General features: G+C 48.3%; 2 protein-coding genes across 5 annotated transcripts in view; one reads left to right on the top strand and one right to left on the bottom strand.

Moving 5' to 3' along the window:
* RAC2 (Rac family small GTPase 2) overlaps positions 1-12,700 on the bottom strand; it is a 31,744-nt gene extending 19,044 nt beyond the window's left edge. The window contains exon 1 of the mRNA XM_064420311.1: positions 12,570-12,700. The gene's annotated coding sequence lies outside the window, so the exon portion shown is untranslated. The remainder of the gene's footprint in view (positions 1-12,569) is intronic.
* Positions 157-17,957, top strand: CYTH4 (cytohesin 4). 4 transcript variants are annotated; one of them, XM_064420305.1, is made up of 14 exons: positions 157-1,051; positions 6,428-6,510; positions 8,841-8,941; positions 9,172-9,238; positions 10,389-10,473; positions 11,453-11,571; positions 11,947-12,027; positions 12,653-12,765; positions 13,327-13,475; positions 14,462-14,573; positions 14,982-15,058; positions 15,426-15,497; positions 16,338-16,492; positions 16,817-17,957. In XM_064420305.1, exons 3-14 carry the CDS (start codon positions 8,893-8,895, stop codon positions 16,887-16,889), a joined length of 1,152 nt encoding a protein of 383 aa, XP_064276375.1. In that variant the 5' UTR covers positions 157-1,051; positions 6,428-6,510; positions 8,841-8,892; the 3' UTR covers positions 16,890-17,957. The 4 variants fall into 4 exon arrangements, with proteins under 4 accessions (XP_064276375.1, XP_064276374.1, XP_064276376.1 ...); XM_064420306.1 differs by lacking the exon at positions 157-1,051 and adding an exon at positions 5,176-6,347; XM_064420304.1 differs by lacking the exon at positions 10,389-10,473 and having other exon boundaries at positions 163-1,051; positions 16,817-17,956.
* Positions 17,958-21,664: the final 3,707 nt, after the last annotated feature.

The following is a 21,664-nucleotide window of genomic DNA, read 5'->3' as shown; positions in this document are numbered from 1 at the left end:
TTTTTTTCTTTTTGGTTTTTTTTTTGTTTGGTTTGTTTTGTTTGTTTGTTTTTTGGGTTTTTTTTATTTGTTGGGGGTTTTTTTACATTTCATTTTTTCCTGCGTGTCTTCTGTCTCCTTTTCTACCTTTTTTTTTTCTTGATTTTTAAGAATTTCAAAGGGAATCATTTTGGCACATTTTGGTCTATTTCCCTCAGTTTCATCTCAGTACTATTGGTTGTAGTCACTCCATTTTAAATTTTCTGAATATTTCATTTTTGGTTGACAGTGTGTGCTTTATGGAGTGTTTGTTCAGCTCTGTCCTCTGATTTAAAGATTTCATTCCCATTCCTGAAAGGCTGCTAATTCCAGCTTGCTCACCATCAGTAATATTGCTAAACCTGAGAGGACTGCATTCCTTCTTAGTTCATTCTATCCTTACTTACAAGGTTTCACATGAAAAGCACTTTGTTGGGGGGGAAAAAGACTCTAAGTTACATCAAGCATTGAGCAAGGCAGAAGAGTCTGACAACTTTTTCCTGCCCTACATCAAACATCCTCCAGTTCTGGAGCCTTCATTCCCATCCCTGCCCCCACCCCACTCTGCAGCTGAATTAACATAGGAAGAATCTTCCCTTTAAAATGAAACCACTTCCCCAATCCGATGGGTTTTCTAAATCAAGAACTTCCTTTTTCCCCCTCTCTCTCCTCTGAGTATCTCGGGCAAAAGCCTCTAAGCACTCATTTTAATCTCCTCAAAGAAAGATTCCCAAAAAGCTGCTGGGATGGAATGGCATTTGTGCATTTGCGTTTAAAAGTAGGCAATAGCCCCTGTTGGCCCATCCAAACATGCACAGAGTTTCCTGCACTGCTACAAGCTTGTGACATGTGACTGGGGGGAGGATGAGGAGGGGAAGGAGGAGTCACAGGCAAACCCGCCCCCCCAAAAACTGCAGTGCTGCCTCCAAGTTGTGTCAGTTCTGTGAAGCATCTGAACAAACTGAATACAAGGAGGAACACCAGTTGTGTTGAACATATATTGTGCTCTTTGGGATGGACCTTCATTCTGCTGGTAAGCCTCAACCATTGTGTGTCTTTTTTGGGGTGAGGGCCCTGTGCTCAGTTTGATGGAGAAGAGCACACCATGAAATTCCAGCAGCTGGAGTGGGTGCTGTGGCTGGAGGAATGACATGCTGGAAGATCCTGGTGGTACAGTTAATTGCTTGTCAGTTTTCAGCATTAGGCATGGGTTTCTTTTTACTTGTTCTTCTTTCCCATTGGGAGTTTGAATGGCCTTTGAGCTGGGAGCGTTACTGCTCTGATTCCTTGGGCCGGCAGCGTTCAGCCAAGCTGGGAACTGTCTCCTCGGTGTCAGTGGTGTATGTGACACCTGGGGTGAGCATTGTAGGCTTTGGCTGCTCTCATTCAGCTCTGGCAAGCTCCTCCGTGCTGCTTCCCTGCAGATGCCAGGAGCTGGCTTGCCTTTGCAGAGCCTCTCATGCAGCTGGGTATCCCAGTGTAACGCCCATGCGAGGCTTTTGGTACTGGGGCCTCCCTTGCTTATGGCCATGTTGGAGATAAACAACTGTATCAGGGTTCTAGAAGCTCCTGGTGGTCTACAGGTGGGCCTGCCTGGTTCTGAAACAATCTCAGTGGGCAGATGTGGGTGAGGGGAAATAAACCGCATCTGAGGAACTGAGAGAGACCTTAGGGTTTATTTCCTGCTTTGGCAGGTGGTGGATAAAGTGGCTGGGATTCAGCAAGGAAAGGTGTGCCACCAGACTGAACATTTCCAGCTTCTGGCTGAGGGAGCTCAGAGTGTGTGTCTTTGCAAAGCCAGCAAAGAGGGAGAGCTGAGTGGGAACAGGCTGAACAAAGGAAGAAAAAGGATCACCTTGCAATATCTCTTCTTGTTCTGACTCTGTCCCCTCAGGCTTTTGTGTGTAGGATATGGAGCACAGAGTGAAAGCAAAAAAGCAGTGCCCAGTTTCAAAACTGTTGTGCACTTTTTAGCTCTGAGGTGTGTAGCCAAGGAAAGGGCATGCTCCAACCACACACCAGCCTTGCTTGCTAGGGAAATTGGTGGCACCTGTAGGAGCTGAGTCCTTGCCAGCATCTGACTGGTATTGAATGTTGGTGAAAATGGGTCTCTTCTGATCACCCAGCCCTCACTATCTGAAAGCAACTGTGGACAAAGGTTCTGCAGGACAAACTGGACAAGAGGAGGGATAACTCATATTTTGCTGTTTATTTTGGGGTGTGCCTTCGACAGAAACTGGGGGTCTCCTAACTGAAGGTCTGACACAGTAATTCACTCAAGTTTTGTGTTACTGCATTAATTGTGTCTTGAAAGTTACCCATTCAAGCAAGTGTACTTTCAAGAAAGTGTACACACTGCAATAGCACAACGAGATCCTGTTCAGGCACCATGGGGGTTTGCTCAGTTCTGGGTAGAGGCAGAGCCTGGAGAGATGTGCTGGCTCTGACTGATGTTTTTGCTCAATCCCATCCTGTCATTCCACAGCTGGATGAGAAAGGGTTTGTTTGACGCTGAACTGCCTTGGGAGTCAAGGCTGCCACCAGAAACACATAAGTTTTCCAGTGAGCTTTAGAGTACTGAATGCATTTGGAATTGCTCAGTGGTGGCATGATTGTCCTGAAGGTCAGAGGTGCATGTGCATCTTTCTCTGGGGCCACTCCTACCTGGAGACGTGATGGTCCTGTTAGGTGCACATCTGTTTGCAAGCAAGGCTTGATGCCTTGGGGAGGCTGCTCTCTCTGGAGTGTGTGTCCTCTTCCAGCTTCCTTCAGAACCCTGTCAAGACTGCCTGAGTGAGGCCACAGGGCTGGTGTGCCAAACCCTTGAGCTGGATGTGTGACACATGGGAGAGCAGACTGGTGCTGTGGTATCCTGTACCAGCTGGGATGTGTGGGGGAAGAGCTGTAGTTAAAAGTCATGGAAAGATATCCAGAAGAATTGATGTAAGTTGTCACATGAGATAAAGGGACCAGTTGACTACATAAATTCTTCTTCCCAGCTTTTCCCCCATAGCTGAAATGTGCAAATTAAACCTGCTGGGATTTATGTTAAATTTCTTCTCACATGAGCTGGCAGAGCACTGTGGAGTGCTGCAGGAGGGAGACACACATGGCTGGAGGGAACTGTGGAGTAGGAGGCTTTGTCATCTCTCTACTAGACTGGTACTTGTCTGTGGAGGTGGTGGTCTTTGCTGGAGATGACAGCAGCCATATAAAAAAAAAAGGGAATTTCAGGTGAAATTTTTCTACCAGGGAGTTTCCCTCAGGCAGAAGCTACCTATCAGGCTGCTCTGCTTTTTGGCTGCCATGGGTGGAGGTTCCTAAACCCTTTAGCAGCGATACTCAAAGCCCTCCATTGCTTTGCAAATGAGCCTGATGAACCTTTGCTGTCCTGCAGTGGGTGTGTAACACACGGGTCTGCAGTGGTGGCACAGATACAGTCATTCTTCTCAACCTTCCCCTGCTGCTTCTGCAGTTCATCCTTCCAGCTCTCCTGGGTGGTCACTTCCCACTTACCTCTGTGCTTCCAAAGCCATCTCCCTATTCCTATAATTTTCCATGGGACTGAAAGCCCAGCCCTTTGCAATGGGAAATGAAACCAGCAAACACAGAACTACTCTCTGCTGGCCACACAAGTACCCAGATATTTGGGTAACTCTGACCTGCCCTCTGGGGGGGGAGGCTGAAGGCATAAGCCACACAACTGGAATTGAAGTTTGTGTCCTGAGTGACAGCACTGAAAATGCCAGGGTTGTATTCACATCTTCTTTGTGAAGAGCAGGCAGGTCTTTCTATGTGGGTCTGCCCTGAGAGTGGGGAAACAACCTCAGGAGCAGGTGTAAGACCCACAAATGTGATGCTGCTGCACTGTCCTTTCAACATTTGCTCTCTGAAAATAAATTCCAAACAACAACCTAATGTTCTCTCTGGAGAGAATGCTAGCTGTTTTTTGTGTGTCTGAACTGGAAAACTTCAGTATTGGTTGGGCTGACAGCATCCTGCTGAAACCTGTGGGTGTTTTTGTGGTGTGTTCTTTGTCAGGGTGAAATTTCCCCCCGTGCAGAGAGCCCTGACCAGGGCTATGCTTCATCTGTGTGCTGGCCTAGTCCTAGAGGGAAGTAGAACTGAGGTGGCACTGATGACTTTGACAAGGCATGGACCATGCAACCAAAGCTGTACAGGAAACCTGACAAAGATCCTCTCTGCAGCTCAGTCTAAGTTGCCCTAAAAGTTTGATCCATCCATTTTTTTTCCAAAGTATGTCACCCTCTCCTACTTTTTTACCCTGTGATTCCTTCCCCTTCTCTATGACTCCTTCATTTTCTCCCCTGCCCTTCCCACACACACAGTCCATCCCACACTCTTCTCATTCTGACAGACTCAGCAGGTGGGGGTTTTCAGATGTTCAGGAGGAAGGGGGACTGTGTTAACTACAGCCTTGTTGGGGGTCATGTGGGTGAGATGGTGCCCTCTGGGAGCCTCGTGACTCTTTGAGATGCTTTAGTAGACACAGAACAACTGAAGCAAAGCAACTAGCCACACCACAGAGTTTGCTGATGGGGTGGGGAAGGCAAGGTTCCTCAGGGTTGTCCTCCTACGGCGCTTTTGCGGAAAGAAATACAGGGCAAAAGGTCTTTGTTGTAATTTGTCAAGGAGTCACCCCTGTGATTCCACAATTACAAGCTCCGGCAGGAGTGAGATACAGCTGGAGAGACAGAGGCTGTCCTGATCTGCAGACACCACAATGGCAGGATACAGAAATTAAGCTGAAGTGCCTGGGCGCTGCTCAGAGGCACCGGGCTGACATTCAAAGGGAAGTCAGCAACCCACCTAACAAGTACCAGAGTCACTGCATATTTTTCGTTGGTTTTCTTTGTGGTTTCTTATTGTTTGTTTGGTTTTTTGTTTGCTAACCTTCCTGCCTGCTTTGGTTTTCCCCTCATCTACAGGTTTGGTTGTCATGAGCTTTTGGATGCTTTTTTCCTTTCCTCCTGACTGGCTTCATCAATCAGACAGCTTCTTGCTGCTCTTCACAACGGCTGCTTGCAGGGCTGGGAGGGCACGTGGGTCCTTCCCAGCCTGGCTTCATGCTGGCTCCTTGTCCAGTGCTTTACCCTGGCAGACTCAGCAGCCTCTCCCCAGGGAACGCGATGCTTGAAACCATCAGGAAGAGTGGCAGGAGAGAGGCTGAAGCCTGAGAAAAGTAACAGGAACATACTTAGCACATGGAAACCCAACCAGCTAGGAGTATGGGGGAGAGATTAGGCTTGGGGAAGGCAGGACTTTCTGAGCTGTTGTGGCCATGACAGGAAAGAAGCATACAAAGATGACTGCCCTTGTCGCTTTTCCTTCTGTCATGGCTGCTTCCTTCCCTTTTTTTCTTCCACTCACGTTTATAGCGGTTGTTTTGCACGTGAGATCCACACTAAGAGAATTTCCAATGCAACTGGTACTACTTCCCCTTTTTCTGGGAAGACAGCAGGCCCAGGGGATTTTGTTTTATGAAACAGTGGAGCAGGGCATCCAGTGGCTTGAGCTGGCCTCCTGGGGAAGCTTTGTCTTGCAGTGTTTAGGTGCAGCAAGGACCCTGTCTGCAAGTTCACCAGTGATCTCAACCTTCTGCAAGCTCTGCTTTTTTCCTGGGGCCTCATATTCTCTTTGTCTCCCCTCTAGGGCTGCAGCCTCCTCATTGTCCTTGCAGAAGAGGCTGTGGTTCACTTGGATTATATTTAGCAGCGACACTGTCACCCCATTTTTTAGGTCTTTCATGATTCATGTTGTGGTTGCCTTGGCTTTGTTGCTATTTGTATAAGTTCCTGTGCATTACAAGGAAGACTACTCATATTTCTGCATTTTCTTCTGTTCACAGAACAGCAGCCACTCAAAGACATTCCTTTTTCAGCAAGGCTCTCACCCCCTAGATCCTGCCCTCTTCCTTGAAAAACCTCAATTTTCTCTCTTAAGCCCTTTCTGACTAGCTATGGCAGATCAACTCATGAAGCCAGTGGTTTTCTTGGAAGGTTTGGATGTAGATGAAGTATTTAGTACATAAATTTTCAGATGACTGACATAACAACAACCAGAGAGCATTTAGTGAGACCTCTTCACCATGCTCAGGGCCAGCTGAATAGGCAGTGGGTGTCTGCAGGGTCAGCTGAGAGGGCTGTGCAGAGCCTCTGGCTGCAGGGAGAGGGGGTATGGTCTCTGCTGCACTCTCTGGGCTGAGAACCATTTGCAAGGCAAAAGTGAGGTGCAGTAGTTGCAACAGCAGGGAGCACAGATGCTGAAACACAGAAATCAGAGTTGCTGTGGCATGACCCTAGGAGAAGGTAAGTGCTTAGAGGTTGGGGCAGCTTTTTTCATGAGATATTGATATGTAGAGTTTTCACAGGGATCTTTATTCTTTCAGAATCAACTGGCTTGAGTGCGGCTGAAGAGGCTGAAATAGAGACAATCAGGAAGCACAAACAGGAGCTTTTGGATGACATTGAGGTAAGGACCATCCTGTCCCTTGTGCCTGCCTAGCCTTCTGAAATCTGTCTTCACCAAAGAACATCTTCACATAACAGTCCAGCCATGCAGAAGCACTCTTGCAAAGGAGGCATTTTCTCAGTCATGATCCAGCTTCAGTTTTAAACTTCAGGCTGCCCTGGCCTCTTTGCCACCAGGGTACATCCAGCCTGTGGTACTCTCTGCTGCAGGAATCATCAGCTGCCCCAATGGGATGTTTGAAAAAGACTGGTCAGATTATGAGCAATGATGAGCTGGGATTGTATATTTAGGAGTAAAGAAATGTCTTCACTAAGTCGTACTGGCAGGCATCTGGCTCAGCATTTATGATTCTTTTTAATTACTGATTACCTGCTAATGGCATATCAGTCCTAGTTGCCTGCAGCATTCCCCTGTGTTTATCAAACTTTTCTTTGCTTTGCAGACCTCTAGCAAGTCCTGCATGAAGGATCCTGTCTCTTCAAAGAGGTCTCATGGCAGGACCTTCCACACAAGTTTCTGTGGCTGGAACTTGTTTTCCTTCTTTTCTTTTAGCAGACTCAGCTGTTTCTCCAGTAGCTCCTAAAATGTCTGAAAATAACAGATTCAAAATCAGTCACTAAGACTGCATCAGAGTCCTGCATGGTGCTGTGCCCTTTCTATTCTGTTTTGCCTCCACCATGAAATGTGGTTTCCCATTTGAGAGAGCTTATAGCACTGAATATTTGGACTTGGACTGATCTTTTTCCACAAAATGAAGCTGTCCAGATGCCGAGGGAATAGCTGCAATATTTCCTGGAATGGAGTAAAGGATTAAGCCAAACTACATATTACTTCTTAGGCTTCCAGACCTCCTCTCTCTGCTGTAAACCAGAATGGTTTCTTGTCCCCCCTTGCAAAACAGATGATGAATGGACATGCCTGGGATTTGCTTGTGTTTGTTTCTCTTCAGTTTTCAGAACAGGCGATGGGCACTGTAAGAGCAGGATACTTGAACAGGAATTCTACATTTTTTGCCCACTATGGACAGAAAAAGGTTGCTAGACTGCACAAACCTGTGCTTTAAAACCCAAAGCCATTAAGCAATGTCCAGAGGAGCAGAGTGAGCTTGGGTGAAAAGAGTGACGTAGAAGAAGACATTTTCCCCAGGGGATTTTTTCCAGGATCTATCAGTACCCTTAAGCACAAAGACTTGGGGGGATATCTGGGGTAAGGGGGAGGGAAGAGAAGAAGAGGATGGGTCTTGGCTTGCCATTAACACTGCCAAAAGACAGCAGTGACTAAAATAACAAAGTTTATAATAATTTGAAAGTCATGAGCTGAGGTCATGGTTCTGTTACATTTGTGCAACACCTAAAACTTAGTAAGGAACACTCACAGCTCTGGGGACCAATGAAGCACAGCAGAAGGTGGCCAGAGCAAAACTGCAACCCAGAAGCTCTTTTAAATTATGGAATATTGCAGAAATTCAGTTTCTCTATCTGGTTATGTGCTCCATCCACATCCTCATTCCTTGATGAGAAAGGATCTATAGTAAAATAACCCTTCTTCCCTTCCCTGTTCTGGTTGGTATGGGGAAGAATTTGGGTGATTCCTAGAAGAGAGCTGTGATGCAATTTGGCTTTGAGGTGGAACATAACTGCAGGATGGAAATGAGGAGATATAGACACTTTTATTTCCATGGTAACACAGAATATCCAGCCAAGGCAGCCATAGTCTGTCATGGGCCTAAAGGAAAGTGAATTCCACAATTGATTTTTTAAAAATCTGGCAGTAATTACTTTACCTTTACTCCTCCTCTCTTTTTGTCCATTGAACAGAGTTATCTGCTCAATGGTATTTAAATGACAGGTACATTAAAAATTCTGGGTTTCACAATGCAGCTACTTTGGGTTCATATTGATCTCACAGTTACCAGTTCCACTTCTCCTTTCCTGGATGTATAGCAGGGCTATGCAAAATAAAAGCTCAAAAGGAATGGGCACAATGGAAGGATTCTTGCATCTGACATTGTTTGAGGAACTGGAACCAACAGTGGGGCGAGTTCTCTGACACTCACCACACTGATTGAGCTTGATTTTTCCAGTCTTGATTGACAATAGACATGAGAACATCCTTCTCTCTCTCTCTCTCTCCACTTGTTTTCAGCTGGAATCCAGCAGGGTCATTCCAGAGCAGTGCCCATTTCATAGGCATCCTTGGCTGGTCATGACCACCTGACCCGTTCTTTTCTCGTGACTGAGGGAAGAATTAGACATACTCGTACGCTTCTTTAGGCTGTGTCTGCTGTTTTTCCTTCCATTGCCTTCATCTTCCTTATATTTCTTTTGCAGAAGCTGAAGGAGGAGATTGCTGAGGTGTTTGCAGAGATTGAGTCTTTCCAACATGCAGAAGAGAAGCAAGTGGCAAACAATAATCCTGGAGAGCAGATCAGGCAAGTGGAATGAGTATTCCTTTGCTTACAAAGTCTCTCTTTTTAAGTTAAAAAACCAAAAACACTGATGGGATTGTGATCACAACAAGGGCAGGGAAATGAGGCCCTTCTATCCTCTTAGATTTCTCATTATTCCTGGATAGTCAGACACCTGTCCTTGTGATATTTCACCTTGTGAGTGAAAGGCATGGTCCTTTATTCTGACTTTTCCTTCTTTTTTGTGTTTACAGCAAGCTGTCACAGAGGGATAAAATTCTGTCCCTGGGCCGGAAGAAATTCAACATGGATCCTGAAAAGGTAGGATTTGCTCATCTCACCCATGAGGATAAAGCTGGGAGGAAGAGCCTCTGCTGGCTGCTGTTCCAGTTGCAGCTACTGCTGTCAAAGGAGCTGTGGCAGGGGACTTTGGGGACGGGTTCCTACCTCACTGAGGCCCCTGTTGGGAGCAGCCTCCACCCTGACTGACCTGATATGATCAGGCTGTGGTGCCTTCGCCCATCATGGGCGTAGAGGCCACGCCATACAATTCAACCCAAACCTAAGAGAAGTCGGGGGAGGATGCTTTAACACTGCCAGCATGCCATGAGAGCCAGATTCCCTTCAGCACAGCCCTTCTCGACTCTGAGGCTAGGAGCTTGCTATAATGTGATAGAGGAGCCTGAACTAAGAAGGAGAGAAGTTTCGAGAGTGTCTCAGGCTCCTTGGCTCCTTCAGAACAGAAGAGGGCAGAATGTCTCTGTCATTTTGGAAACAGTTTTGGCTGAGTTGTGGAGTAAACATAACTTTTCCACTTTCTGGAGCTCTGACCAGTGGTATCAAGACTCCATAGCCTTCAGCCCTCTGCAGAAAGCTCTAAAATCGTCATGATTAAGTAGAGATGATGTGAGAGACAATTCCCTCTTCCTTCCTTCTTATTAGTGGAGCTTTTTTTGAGCACTTCAAGGAAAACCACAAGCTGTGATCAAACGATAGCTGATCGTCAGCTCACCACCACAGTAACATCTCGAGTGGCTGCCGCTCTGCGTGACAGCTTTTCAGCCTCCTCTGTGCCCTGCTGAGAGCAGCAAGGTGCCTTCCCCAGTGTCCACACCCCAGCTGGAGTGCTTGCCAGTCCCCTGGACATCCCTCTGCCAGTGGGAGTTGTTTTGGAGCAGCAATGTCAGTACTTAGAGCCTGTGTGAGAGTTGGGGTTTTTTTTGCCTCTCTGTCTGACCTTGGTTTGAAGCCCCTGAGGCATCTCTCTCTGCCATGCTGTGCAGGAAAGCCCAAACTAATTCTAACCCCAAACCAGCTTAGCTTTGCGAGTTCAGTGCAAATCAGACTGGTCAAAATGTCACACTCTGTGCCTGTATAATGCAGATCTCTGATTATTGCCTCCCTCTTGCTGCATGCCATAGAGTGGGAGGTGCTGCAATGCAAAGAAATTTCTTTGCCCCTCCTTTCTAAGGTTACACTTCATCCATGCAATGCTGATACTCATAAATGAGTTCCTATCTCCAAGATCCCATGGAAAGTTCCTGAGGCTAGAGGAGGTAAGCATTAGGAATCCGGCTGATAAAAACCTTTGGGGAGAAACATTTTCTTCTGGAAAATGGGACCCCATCATCACTGAAATGCTTTTCAAAATTAAATTGATCTTGCTGAAAATCCATCTGGGGAAAAAGTAAGGAAAAGAGAGTGAAAAAAAAATCTCACAGAAATTTTGATTTTTGTTTAAAACTGCTTTTTCTTTGGGGGATTTTAAAAATAGTTTCATATATATTGCAAGAGAAAGTGAAATGATTCTGTTGAAGTAGAACATTTTGATGGATCTAAAACAATTTTCATTCCTTTATTGTATATTGCAAGGAGAATTGCAGTGTGGTCTGGAGAACTGCAGCATTGTTAGATATTGTCAAGAATCTTGTGGAAAAAGCCTCAGCTTTTTCTCTGGCTTTAAAAGTCATGAAATTCTCTCTAAAATAGGATATTGACTCTTTGTTCAACCCAACTCACAACCTCTATATTCCTTAAAAAGCACATTCCATCCTGGAGGGATGGAGCTGAAAAATCTAGGAAAAAATAGTTTCAAATTGTCTCAAGCCCATATTTTTGACTGAGTACATTTTTTTTATTATGCCTTCTTTTAAACAAATAGTTTTTCTTTTAAGTTAACTTAATTTAGAAAAAAAAGACATTTAGGAGCAGAACTGTAAGGCATTTTCATTGAAAAGATTAAAATTTATTATTTTGACTTTTCATTTTTGGACTTTAAATCTATGTTGCTCTGTTTTGAGTTTCCGTCCCAGTGAAACATTTAGCCAAATCTAGGGATGAAATGGCACTGCCAACCCATGGTGGATGAAGAGGGATTGAAGGAAGATGAGAACATGGCTGTGGTGTCCCGTGAAGGGGCTGGGATGTAAGAGAGGAGCAAGTACATTAAAGCTAAGGAAGGCTGACATCAGAGTGTTGGGATCCTACTTTCTCAATAGACCTGTTTTACTTCTCTTTCCTGCTCCTCCTTCCCAGGGGATCCAGTACCTGATCGAGCACCAGGTATTGTCTTCAGACCTTCAGGAGATCGCCAGGTTCCTCCACAAGGGTGAAGGTCTGAACAAGACAGCCATTGGGGATTACCTGGGTGGGAGGTGAGCACCCAGGATGGGGAGACCCCTTGGAGGCCCTGTCCTGCCTGGCCCCTCTGAACTACCATTTTGGATGACCTGTGGCAGACCTCATCCAGGTGCCAAGACTGAACATACCTCCAACCACAGTGGGCTGGGTGGGCAGGACACCCCTGGGGGAGTCTTTGGGGTGTGACTAAGGCTGGCTGTATGGGCTGCCTTTTGTCCTGCCTGTTATGGGATCAGTCATCCCAGACTGCTGCGTGCACCTTGGCTTCTTCTTGGTCCGAGGGGAAGTGAGACTGGGATGGAGGCAGGTGTGTGTTGGCACACCAAGGGACATCCAGGCAGAGCAGGGTCAAAGCTCTCTTCTGACCTTTTCCCTCTGTCCTCTCCCAGGGACCCCACAAACATTCAGATCCTCCAGGCCTTTGTGGCATGTCACCAATTTGCCAACCTGAACCTGGTGCAGGCGCTGAGGTGAGTGAGTGTGCCAGGCGCAGGGGACAGTGCTGGAACCTGCTCAGCCCCTGGGTCTCACCACCCTGGAAGCCTTCTTGGGCTGAAACGGGAGCTTCCCAAGGCCCTGCTGTGTGTGTTGGCTCCAGGGCTGTTGCTCTGTGAGGTGTCAACAGTTTCTCAGGGGGTGGGAGACACTTTCATGGCCCCTTGACTGGGTTGCCCATGTGCAGAAAAGTGGGTCACTGTGATTTCAGTGTCTGGGGGGATGAAAAAGGTTATTTTTGGCAGCAGGAAACGTCTGGCCTCAGTGCCTGTTACGTCAATAACAAAGTGACTCTGTTTCAGGGCACCTTGTTTTATTACAGGCTGCCTCCTGGCAGGGCTCTTTCTCCTGAGGGCTCTGCTGCCTTGCAGGGCTCTCATTAGGGGAGCAGAGCTGTGATTTCTGAGAGGCTTAGTTCTCCTTCCTGCATTTAGGGTGTTTGAGGCTGATGTATCCAGGCAGTTTCTGGAGGGGAGCAGAGTGTTGTCTCCCCAGTGTGATGGGATGATTCTCTTACCTTCCTGGTGTTGCATGGCTTGAGGGGAGGCACCCACGTCCCTTGGGCCCGTGTGACTGATGCTCTGCCCCTGCTCCTGACAGGCAGTTCCTCTGGAGCTTCCGGCTGCCCGGGGAGGCGCAGAAAATCGACCGGATGATGGAGGCCTTTGCCAACTGGTACTGCAAGTGTAACCCAGCAGTGTTCCAGTCCACAGGTAGTTAAGGGAAGGAGGCCTGTAAAGCTGAGCTAGGCTGTTTGCTAGGGAGGGGAGCCTTCCTTTTCCATTCACAAAGCACAGGCAGCATCACTGGGAAGTGTGTTTCCCCTTAAGCTAAAGGAGGCAGCCCAGTTCCTGTGAAGATTTTCAATAAACTGAGTATCTTCAGTCCTCCTGTTGCTTACTGTGCTCCAGGCCCTCCTGGTGGGCAGCAGACTGGAGAAGGGCTCCCAGTCTCACATGAGGTATTACCTCATCACAGCAGAGATAGCACTGACAGATGTAGGTTTGCAGAGACTTTCCTGCTGACAGAGCCATTATTAGATTGCATCTGCCCAACCTGCCCCATTATCCTCCTGAGGGCATGGAATCACCTCCCTCATGGGAAATCAACTGTGTCCCTCTTTCCCCTAGCAGAGGAACCATCTCCCTTCCTCTCCTACCAATGAGAGGATGACTCTCTTCTTCAGTGACTAAAATCCAAGCCACCTGTGGTATGGATTGATCTGTCTTCTTAAGACAAGTGCCACCCACGCTGATTTTCTTTCTCATTGCTAGATACCTGTTATGTACTCTCCTTCTCTATCATCATGCTTAACACCAGCCTGCACAACCCCAATGTGAAAGACAAACCCCACTTTGAAAGGTTTGTATCCATCAACAGAGGCATTGACAATGGAGGGGACCTGCCAGAAGAGCTTCTAAAGGTGAGAAGAATTCCCATTCTCTCATCCCCTGGGTCCACTGAGAAGCAAAGGTGCAGAGACAGGGAATGCATCCATTAACAAAGCTATAGCTGGCATTTTCCTGAAGCCACAGCAGGCATGGGACCTGCCCTGTGAGGTAAGGTAGAGGTGGGCAGCCTGCTTAGACGTGTCTGCCTTCACCCAAGCAGCCTGAGCAGAAAACCTTCAGTCTTGTGTCAAAGGGGCTGCCTACATCCCTCACCTGGGCTTTGCTGAGCAGCATCCCCTCAGGGTAGAGGCTTTAGATTGTTCTCCGGAGTGTCATTTCTTTCAGTCAATTTGAGGGAGGGTGCAGGAGCCTGTAGTCTCTTTTTTTTTTTTTTTTTTCCCTCTTGGCTTGCGATTTGTGTAGTAAATGATGGCAGATATAATGATGTGAACAATATTTCATTATCCTTCCAAAGCAGTGATCTGCCTCCGTGTCACTCTGCTGTTATGAATGTCACCCTTTGTGCCTCTCAGTGCCAAAGCTTTGGCTCTGTGAAATGTGCCTCCTTGTGGCCACGCAGGTCTAGTGCTGGTCTCCCGGCAGCGTTTGGCACCGCCAGCCCAGGTTCTAAACGGGGCTGCAGCTCTGCCGTGCTGAGTCCCATCCTTGTGCCTTAATACTGCCCACAGCAGCACTTGTGGCATGCTGGGTTTGGTCACTGCAGCCTGTCTTGCTGTGGGAGCACCATTTTATGGCTGTGGTTTTCCAAACTGAGACTCTTTTTATAGCACAAAGTGCAGAAAAAAGCTGGTGACCCCCCCTGGAGATCCTGTGAGGTGCAGACTGGGGACTGTTTTACCCCAGTGCTCACTGTGTGCTCTCCTGCCCTTGACCCAGCTTGCCTTGTAAAAACAGAGTGATTTTATCCCAGGTGGACCTAGGATAGCTGTGTACAAGCTTTGTCAGAAATCAATGTTACTTTCTCTCTCTGTCCTTCCCCACCAATGCTCTGGGGCAGAATCTGTTTGAGAGCATAAAGAACGAGCCCTTCTCCATCCCAGAGGATGACGGCAACGACCTCACCCACACTTTCTTCAACCCTAACCGTGAAGGCTGGCTGCTGAAACTAGGTAAGGGAGAGGGCTCCCCTATCTCCTCTGACCTCCCCGTTTGCCTGCCTCCCACCACGGATCTGCCCCGGGAACCTACCGTCATCTCCGCTGTCCTTGGCTCCCGTCTGCTGCGGCGGGCTGAGGCTGACACCTGCTGTTGAAACCAGCTGCCTGCTCCCTCCTCCCGGCTCCTGTAGGCTCTGCTCAAAAAGGGACTCAAATATCCCTCCCCATTCCCAGAGCCATCAGAGCAAAATGGGCTCTGTGTTTGTCTGTCTGTCGCACAGCATCACGTCAGTGATGGTGTCTTCTTGGGGCTCACCTACAGGGAGAGCTGGGAGGGTGTGATTGTGTGTGCGTGTCTGGAGCTTGGGGGAAGGACAGAAAAATGTGTGACTAATGGCTCCTGAACCTCACTGCCTTTAGGAGGACGTGTGAAAACCTGGAAACGCCGTTGGTTCATTCTGACCGATAACTGCCTGTATTACTTTGAATATACCACGGTAAGGGCATAACTCAGGGCTGGGAAACTGTCCTGGGTGGTTATGAGCCTCTGAGGGGCCAGGGAGGAGCAGAGGGTAGGAGGCAAGTCTTCCCCTTTCACCTGTGCTCCCAGGCTGATCTCACACCCCCACTCTCTCCTGTGCTGTTTCCTCACCTCCCATGTGGAGGAGGAGGAGGCTGGACACTGCAGCTGTGGTCTCCTCTTGACTAAACTCCCGGTTGTGTCAATGGAAGGGGTCTCCTGAGGCATTACTCTGCCCTTGTCACCTCCACAAAGGCCCCCACAGGGGAAATCGGAGAGGTTCTAAACAGCAGCATAGATTTGGGGAGCTTGTTGGGTGTTAATTCATGTTTCCTTGCCTTCAGGACAAAGAGCCTCTGGGCATTATCCCCTTGGAGAATCTCTCAGTCCGGAAGGTGGATGATCCCAAAAAGCCAGTAAGTGTCCATTGGCTGGCACTCTGCCAACACAGCCTCTCAGATGGTTGGAGGGAAGAGATGATGCACACAAATTGCTCCTACCCTACACTAATGGCTTGTATTCAACTTGCTTCTCAGAGGGAAGGTGCAGTTGCAAACTGCCTTGTGCTCCCATCCAAACATGGCTGTGTGTTTAATTTGTGCTTTTGGTGTGAGTAGAGAGCTGTCCTTTGGCTGACTATATCGTATGTTTTCACATGTGTAGGGGGAAAGATGAATGCACACAGCAGACTTCCTACTTATTTTGCACCAGGAGATGTGGGTTTAATTTCTTTCCTTGGGACTCTCCATAATGAGTTACAGCACATGTAGACCAAACAGAACTGTTGGTGTTAGGGAACTTGCCCAGGAAGTGACTCATTTCTTCTGTGTGTCTTTTGTGGATACCCACTTTTCAATGTGTCATGGCTCTGGGAAATGTGCCTTCTGTCTGTGTGGTGGCAGGCAGAAAAAAGGATGCTGCATCTACTTAAGAGGGGGAGGGATTTTCATGAGTGGAGCGATTTTCATGAGTGGAGCGAAGTGACCTAGAAGATGTGTTTTGATAAGTGTTGATGCTCCATGTCTCCATAAAGCCTGGTTTAGTGTCCATTTCTTCACAGCGGGGGTGTATTTACCTAAGAAGGAAGGTTATCTAACTTACAGGGTAATTTTTGGGGTGGGGAAAGATAGGATCTGTTGCATTTTGGAGACTCCTGCCCATTGAAAGCTCTCTGAGCCTGTTATCCATGGTTGAAGGCAGCAGTCTTCTTGGTCCTCTGTCTAATCCTGCTTTCCATTTTGTTTCCTTTCGGACAGAACTGCTTTGAACTCTTCAATCCCAACTGCAAAGGGCAGAAGATCAAAGCCTGCAAAACAGTTGGGGATGGGAAGGTGGTTGAAGGCAAGCATCAGTCCTACAAGATCTCAGCAGCCACTCCAGCAGAGCGTGATGAGTGGATTGAGGCAATACGGTGAGGAGAATTTGAGTTGCCTTTTTTCAGCCCTAGGGACAAGTGGTCACAAAGTTTATTTGGCTGTCTTTTATCAGAGCTTGAAAAGGGGGGGTGGAAGGGAATGTTTGCAGTATAACAACTATGGTACCCCTTGACTTTAAAAGAGTTTCAAGGTGCCTTCTGGAGAATCTCTAGCCATAGCTAAATTCTCTGCTGTAAGTCTGCAGATCTCCAGTCCTACCTTTTGAATAGTGGTGTCTCTGTGCAGGTTCACTTAGGTTGTCTGTGCTGCTCTCAATCATTAAATCTCTTACTTTTGCTCCCATTTCCTCTGATTTCCAGGACCAGCATCACACAGGATCCTTTCTATGATCTGGTCTCTGCCCGTAAGAAAAAGATTGCCAGCAAAAACTGAACCATGACCTGGTCACCGGCATCAGAAAGGTGTAGGTTATTGGACAGCTTCCCTCTCACACTGGGCTCTTCCAGTGAAGAAATTTGGGAGCTTTGGTTCCACCTGCCTCCCATTTGGCAGGCAGATGACTGACAGGACAGCTTGCCCTCTTTGCTTCTTCCCCTTCCAAGCTGGAGGCAGAGGCGCAGGATGCGATGCACTGAGGACTGTCAGAACTGTGGGCAGGGGCTTGCCCATGTCTGAACATAAAGGCTCAACAGCAATTGGCCTTTGGGTTCTCCCATGCAGCCCCAGACATGTGGGACAGGATCTGAGAGGAGACAGGAATGTCTGCACATTGTGTCCAGCCCTTCCTGTTGTCACACCGGGCCAGGGTATTTTCTGTGAGGGACCATGTGGATTCTCTTGGAGCAGCTGAGCATGGTCCAGTCAGTTGCAGAGCAGAAAGGCCCCAGTGGTTTCTCTTCCATGAACAGATGTGTAGAGGTAGTGGGGTGGAAGCCACTGATATTTAGAAACTCACTGTGAAACCAGAGGTCAAGGTAAGATAAGAACCCCTCAGTTCAGAAGAAATCCCTCTCTCCCCCTTCCTAAAGCCTGGAGTGAGAGCTGTAATCCTGGGAAGTCCCCGCTCTGTAAGTGTGTCATAAATGTTGAAAAGTTAAAGACAATTGAATCCCTGTTCAATGTAAGGGCTAACCAACTGAGCATGGAGATGCTGTGGGACCAGGAAAGCAGCTCTGGGTGTTTTGTCTCTCCTTTTGAGACGTGGGGACCACCACAGATTTCCTTCAGGAGGAAACCCAAACTCTAGCTCTCCTCCTGGGTGATGGCTCCCTGGCAAAGGCTGGTTCCTTGAGCAGCTCAGAGGCCTGGGTTTTGTATCTGAAAGTTTTACAGTCAGATGGCATGAAAAAATGGAGGTACATACATCTCCCCACCAGCACATACACACAGAGGCATTCATTCCCATCTTCATACAGTGGTATCATCTGGAGGCTGGGGGTTTTTGTCTCTTGTGTAAAGAGAGAAATAAAAGTGCTTAAAATAAGCCAAAAACTCAGTGATCATTTTCGTGATAAAGTCAGAGGATGCGAGGTAAGAGCATCCTGTTCCTGTGCCCAGCAGAGCAGCCTGAGCACTGCTGCAGTCTCTTGGCTTTTTCCTTCCTGCAGAGGGCTGTATCTACCAGGCAATCTGCAGCAAGGCCAGCACAGCCCCATTTTTCATTCCGGTTCTTTTCGCCCAAACCACAGGAATGTTGAATTAATTTCAAGAGGCAGGGAGCGTATCTCGGAGTTGGAGCACGCGCTCACCCTGGAGAAGGAACGTGAAGGTTTTCTTCTGCAAATGTCTCCTGCACTGAATCTTTGTTGCTGATGTGATACAGAGTGAGTTTGCTGCCCACTGCTCTGGAGCACACGTGCTTGCACACACACATTCTACCTCTGCTTTGGGCTCGGTGCAGAGGCAGGCTCATGTCCAGAGGTGGGAGAGAAGGCAGACTCTGGCCTCTTATCTTGGCAACATCTCCCATATATGTAAGAGAAACACAAAATATGCATTTGGTTGGTGAGAGATGCCCTTGAGCCCAGGACTGGAGTGAGAAATGTCTGTTCTAGTGCTTCTCAGGCTTATATTCTGTGTGACAAAAGCCATCAAAATGTAGTCTGAAGTCTTTATTCTACCCATAATCTGGTGTTTGGTGTGGCAATCCAGGCTAAGCCCTCCCTGCAGTTTACCTGGATCATTCCTATGACAGCAGGGTCTATCCAAGCTCTTCCCCATTCCTTGTCATCCCTAACATTTCTAATTCTCTTCAAGCTGCATATGTCCCTTCTCTTCCCTTCTTCCACTAGATACCCACACTGCAGAAAAAATTACTCCCAGTGGTTACAGGGTGGGAAGTACAACTTGAGAGAGGCAATTGTGTAATTTCCATCTGTCAAGCTAACCACAAGAATCAGGAAGGGTTGGACCATGTTTTGTTTCTCCTAGAAACTGAGGCAGGGAGACTCAAATGGAAATTTGAGTTTCCATTGCCTTTTCTTGGCCCCGGTGGAGAAAATGCTTGCTCTGTGATGCCCCAGTCTCCTCAGGGCCATGAACACAATGGTAGGTGGTGTTGCCCACCAGCAATGCAACGTGCTCTCTCTGAGTGGTGGCCTGACCTCGTGCCTGCTGAGTACCCATGTGTTTGGTGTTGGCCTGGGTGTCTCAGGACAGGTCTCTAAAACTGACCCCCCCACTCCTGACTGTGTGCTTTGAGAGACTCTCTTGGAGCCCTTAGAAACTGATGAGAGGAATGACTTGTGCAACTCAAATGGCATCAGCAGGGAAGGTATTGCTGACCACCATCACCCATTCCCTGTGCTGGGGGCAGCTGCAGCAGCTCACACAGGCACACACACAGAGCCCCTCAGGTGCTGTCTGACATGTTGCTCTCTGCATGGTAGAGATATTCCTCTTTCTCATAGGCAGCATGTGTGGCTCACACAGACATACATGCAGAAGGCTGACACTTATTCCCTGCCTGCCCAAGGATTCCTGCACACACCCAGCCATTCTTTTTCATAATAAATGTCCATCTATTTTCATAAAATGGCTGGGAGGAGAATAGTGCAGATGTGTGGAATAGACCACATTGCTGCCTCCTGCCTCTTCCCCACTCCTTCCTGTCCTCCTATCCCCTGTTTATCAGCTCCTTTTTGGAAGCTAATACATTTTAAAAAGGCATTCTAGAAATTGTTTGCACTGACAGAGATGGAGCAGCTGTGAGGAAAGCCAGCAGCCTCCTGCAGTACACCTTAGGTAGAGAAATTCTCTGTGCGGTGGAGGGGTAGGACAGCGTACAAATGAAGGCACAGGGGCCTGAATTATGGAGTGAGAGCCATCAAAGGACATCAGCTGAACCTGTCCTTTGCCAGGGGCTGAATGCTCTTGCTGATGGGGGCCCAGGACCAAATGGAGGCAAGACTATCCAAGTTGGCCAGGATGGTGTTCAGTGCAAGGTGAGAGCACCCATCAGAGACACTATTCCTGTCAGGCCCAAAACTGCTCAGCTGTGTGTCACACAGCCTTCAGCACAACAGGAAAAGCAAGGAGCTGTTTTCTGTCAGCTAAACAGGGTTGCATGTACCAGGACTGCCAGCCTTTTAACTCCTTCTGTGTGAGCACTTGTACCTCTCCCCTCCACAGCAGTGCAGGGATTGACACCAAGGGGGAGCAACAGTTCAGTCAGCTCATACCATAAATCCATGGCATTGGAAAGGCTGTTGCAGTGGCCTCAGAGGGAGGGGAGCCACTCTTTTGTATGGAAAGAAGCACAGCCTCACTGTACTGGGGCTGGTTGGAGTGGTGCAGTCAGATTTGTCAGCCCAACAGGAGCAGTTCCTCCTGTCTCCCACCACTTATATTTGGTGGTTAGAAAGCAATTTGATGCCTGAGGGTGGGGGAGGCAGGGGTACTGAGGTACTTCTTCCTTCTTTTTTTTTTTTTTTGAGTATGCATTTCACACAGAAAGGCCAGAGCACAAAGGTAGAGAGCAGGATGGCTCTTAAAGGCACCATGGCCTCTCTGCTGCACCTTGCTCTGGATCGGTTCTGCCTCCAGCCTGGCAGAGAATCCATTTGGTGGGCTGGAGGAAACCCAGGCAGACAGGGGTTGAGACCTGGCCAGGATTTCGTGGAGTGTCACTGCTGTCACATCTGCAGTGTCTCTGCTCTAAGTGCCTGTGACAGGGGCATGCAGCAGTCTCATCTTGCCATGCCATTTCCAATCCTGCTGCCTCTCTGCAATGAAGATGAATGTTGCCTGTCCCAGGCTATCACATTCCCCTGTGTGTGAGCCCATGTACAGACAGCAGTTTGCTGCTGAAGGCTGGTGCTAGTGGCCAAGTTCAAGGAGGCTGTATGGCAGGACAGAGGGATGCAAGGAATGACTCAGGGAGGGTGGGTTACTCTGGGTCTCTGTGGGTTGTCAGTAGGAAGGGCTGGCACTGACAAGAACAGGGCTCCCACCTCAGCTCCAGAGCAGGGGCAGCACAAATGTCAGGAGGATGCAGGGTACAAACACCCTCTGAGCAGCCTGCAACCTCTGCCACAGATGCTGTGCCACACCACGGAGGGACACCTTGTGTCTGACAGCTGTGCTCTTCCATGGGGACAGTCGTGTCACTAGAGGTGCCAGCCCAACACTTCGGGGAGACAGTGGAGATGGTGCAAGGTGGCCATCACATATGGGCCCTCAAAGGCACAGGCTGTGCAGGGAGAGCACCATATGTCCTGCCAGCACAGCAAGCTCTGCTCCTGTACCTTGCTGAAGGGACCCAGCAAACCTGTCTGGATGGGAAGAACAGAGACAGGAGCAGGGCAGGGCAATCCCTGTGGGGTTGGACAGCAAGCAGTGTGTGGGGAGAGGACACACGGCAGAGATGTCTCTGGGCTCCTGGCCCCTGGGGGCTGCACTAGCAGAGCACAGCCCTTCACCTGGGGCAGAACTGGGGAAGCACTGCTGTGGCTGTGCCAAGGTGACTCATTTAACCTCTGTCTGAGCTACCAGGCTGACCCTAAGGGACCTACAGAAGACACATTTGCTGCTGCCTCTTTAACTGTGGTGGGTGGCAGCAAGGATCCTGGAGTTGGCTGAAGAGGTGGTGATTTGTGCAATTAACATCTAATCAGTTCTATGAATATTTATTGCTAGTCAGCAATCTTCTGAGTGACAGTGAAGCCCCATCTGATTGGGATCACATTCACAGGTAAGTCAGAGCCTCC

The sequence above is a fragment of the Passer domesticus genome, chromosome 5 (genome assembly GCF_036417665.1).
Source record: "Passer domesticus isolate bPasDom1 chromosome 5, bPasDom1.hap1, whole genome shotgun sequence".
In the NCBI taxonomy this organism is placed as follows: Eukaryota; Metazoa; Chordata; class Aves; order Passeriformes; family Passeridae; genus Passer; species Passer domesticus.
The sequence above is the reverse complement of the archived record's forward strand: the minus strand, read 5'-3'. Positions and strand labels throughout refer to the sequence as shown.

Bases quoted from the DNA above. Each gene is read 5' to 3' on its own strand.
- CYTH4 (XM_064420303.1), top strand. From the start codon at position 6,299: ATGCTGAAACACAGAAATCAGAGTTGCTGTGGCATGACCCTAGGAGAA. The intron at 6,348-6,427 runs GTAAGTGCTTAG...TTATTCTTTCAG, and splicing joins TGGCATGACCCTAGGAGAAG to AATCAACTGGCTTGAGTGCG. The intron at 16,493-16,816 runs GTGAGGAGAATT...TCTGATTTCCAG, and splicing joins GAGTGGATTGAGGCAATACG to GACCAGCATCACACAGGATC.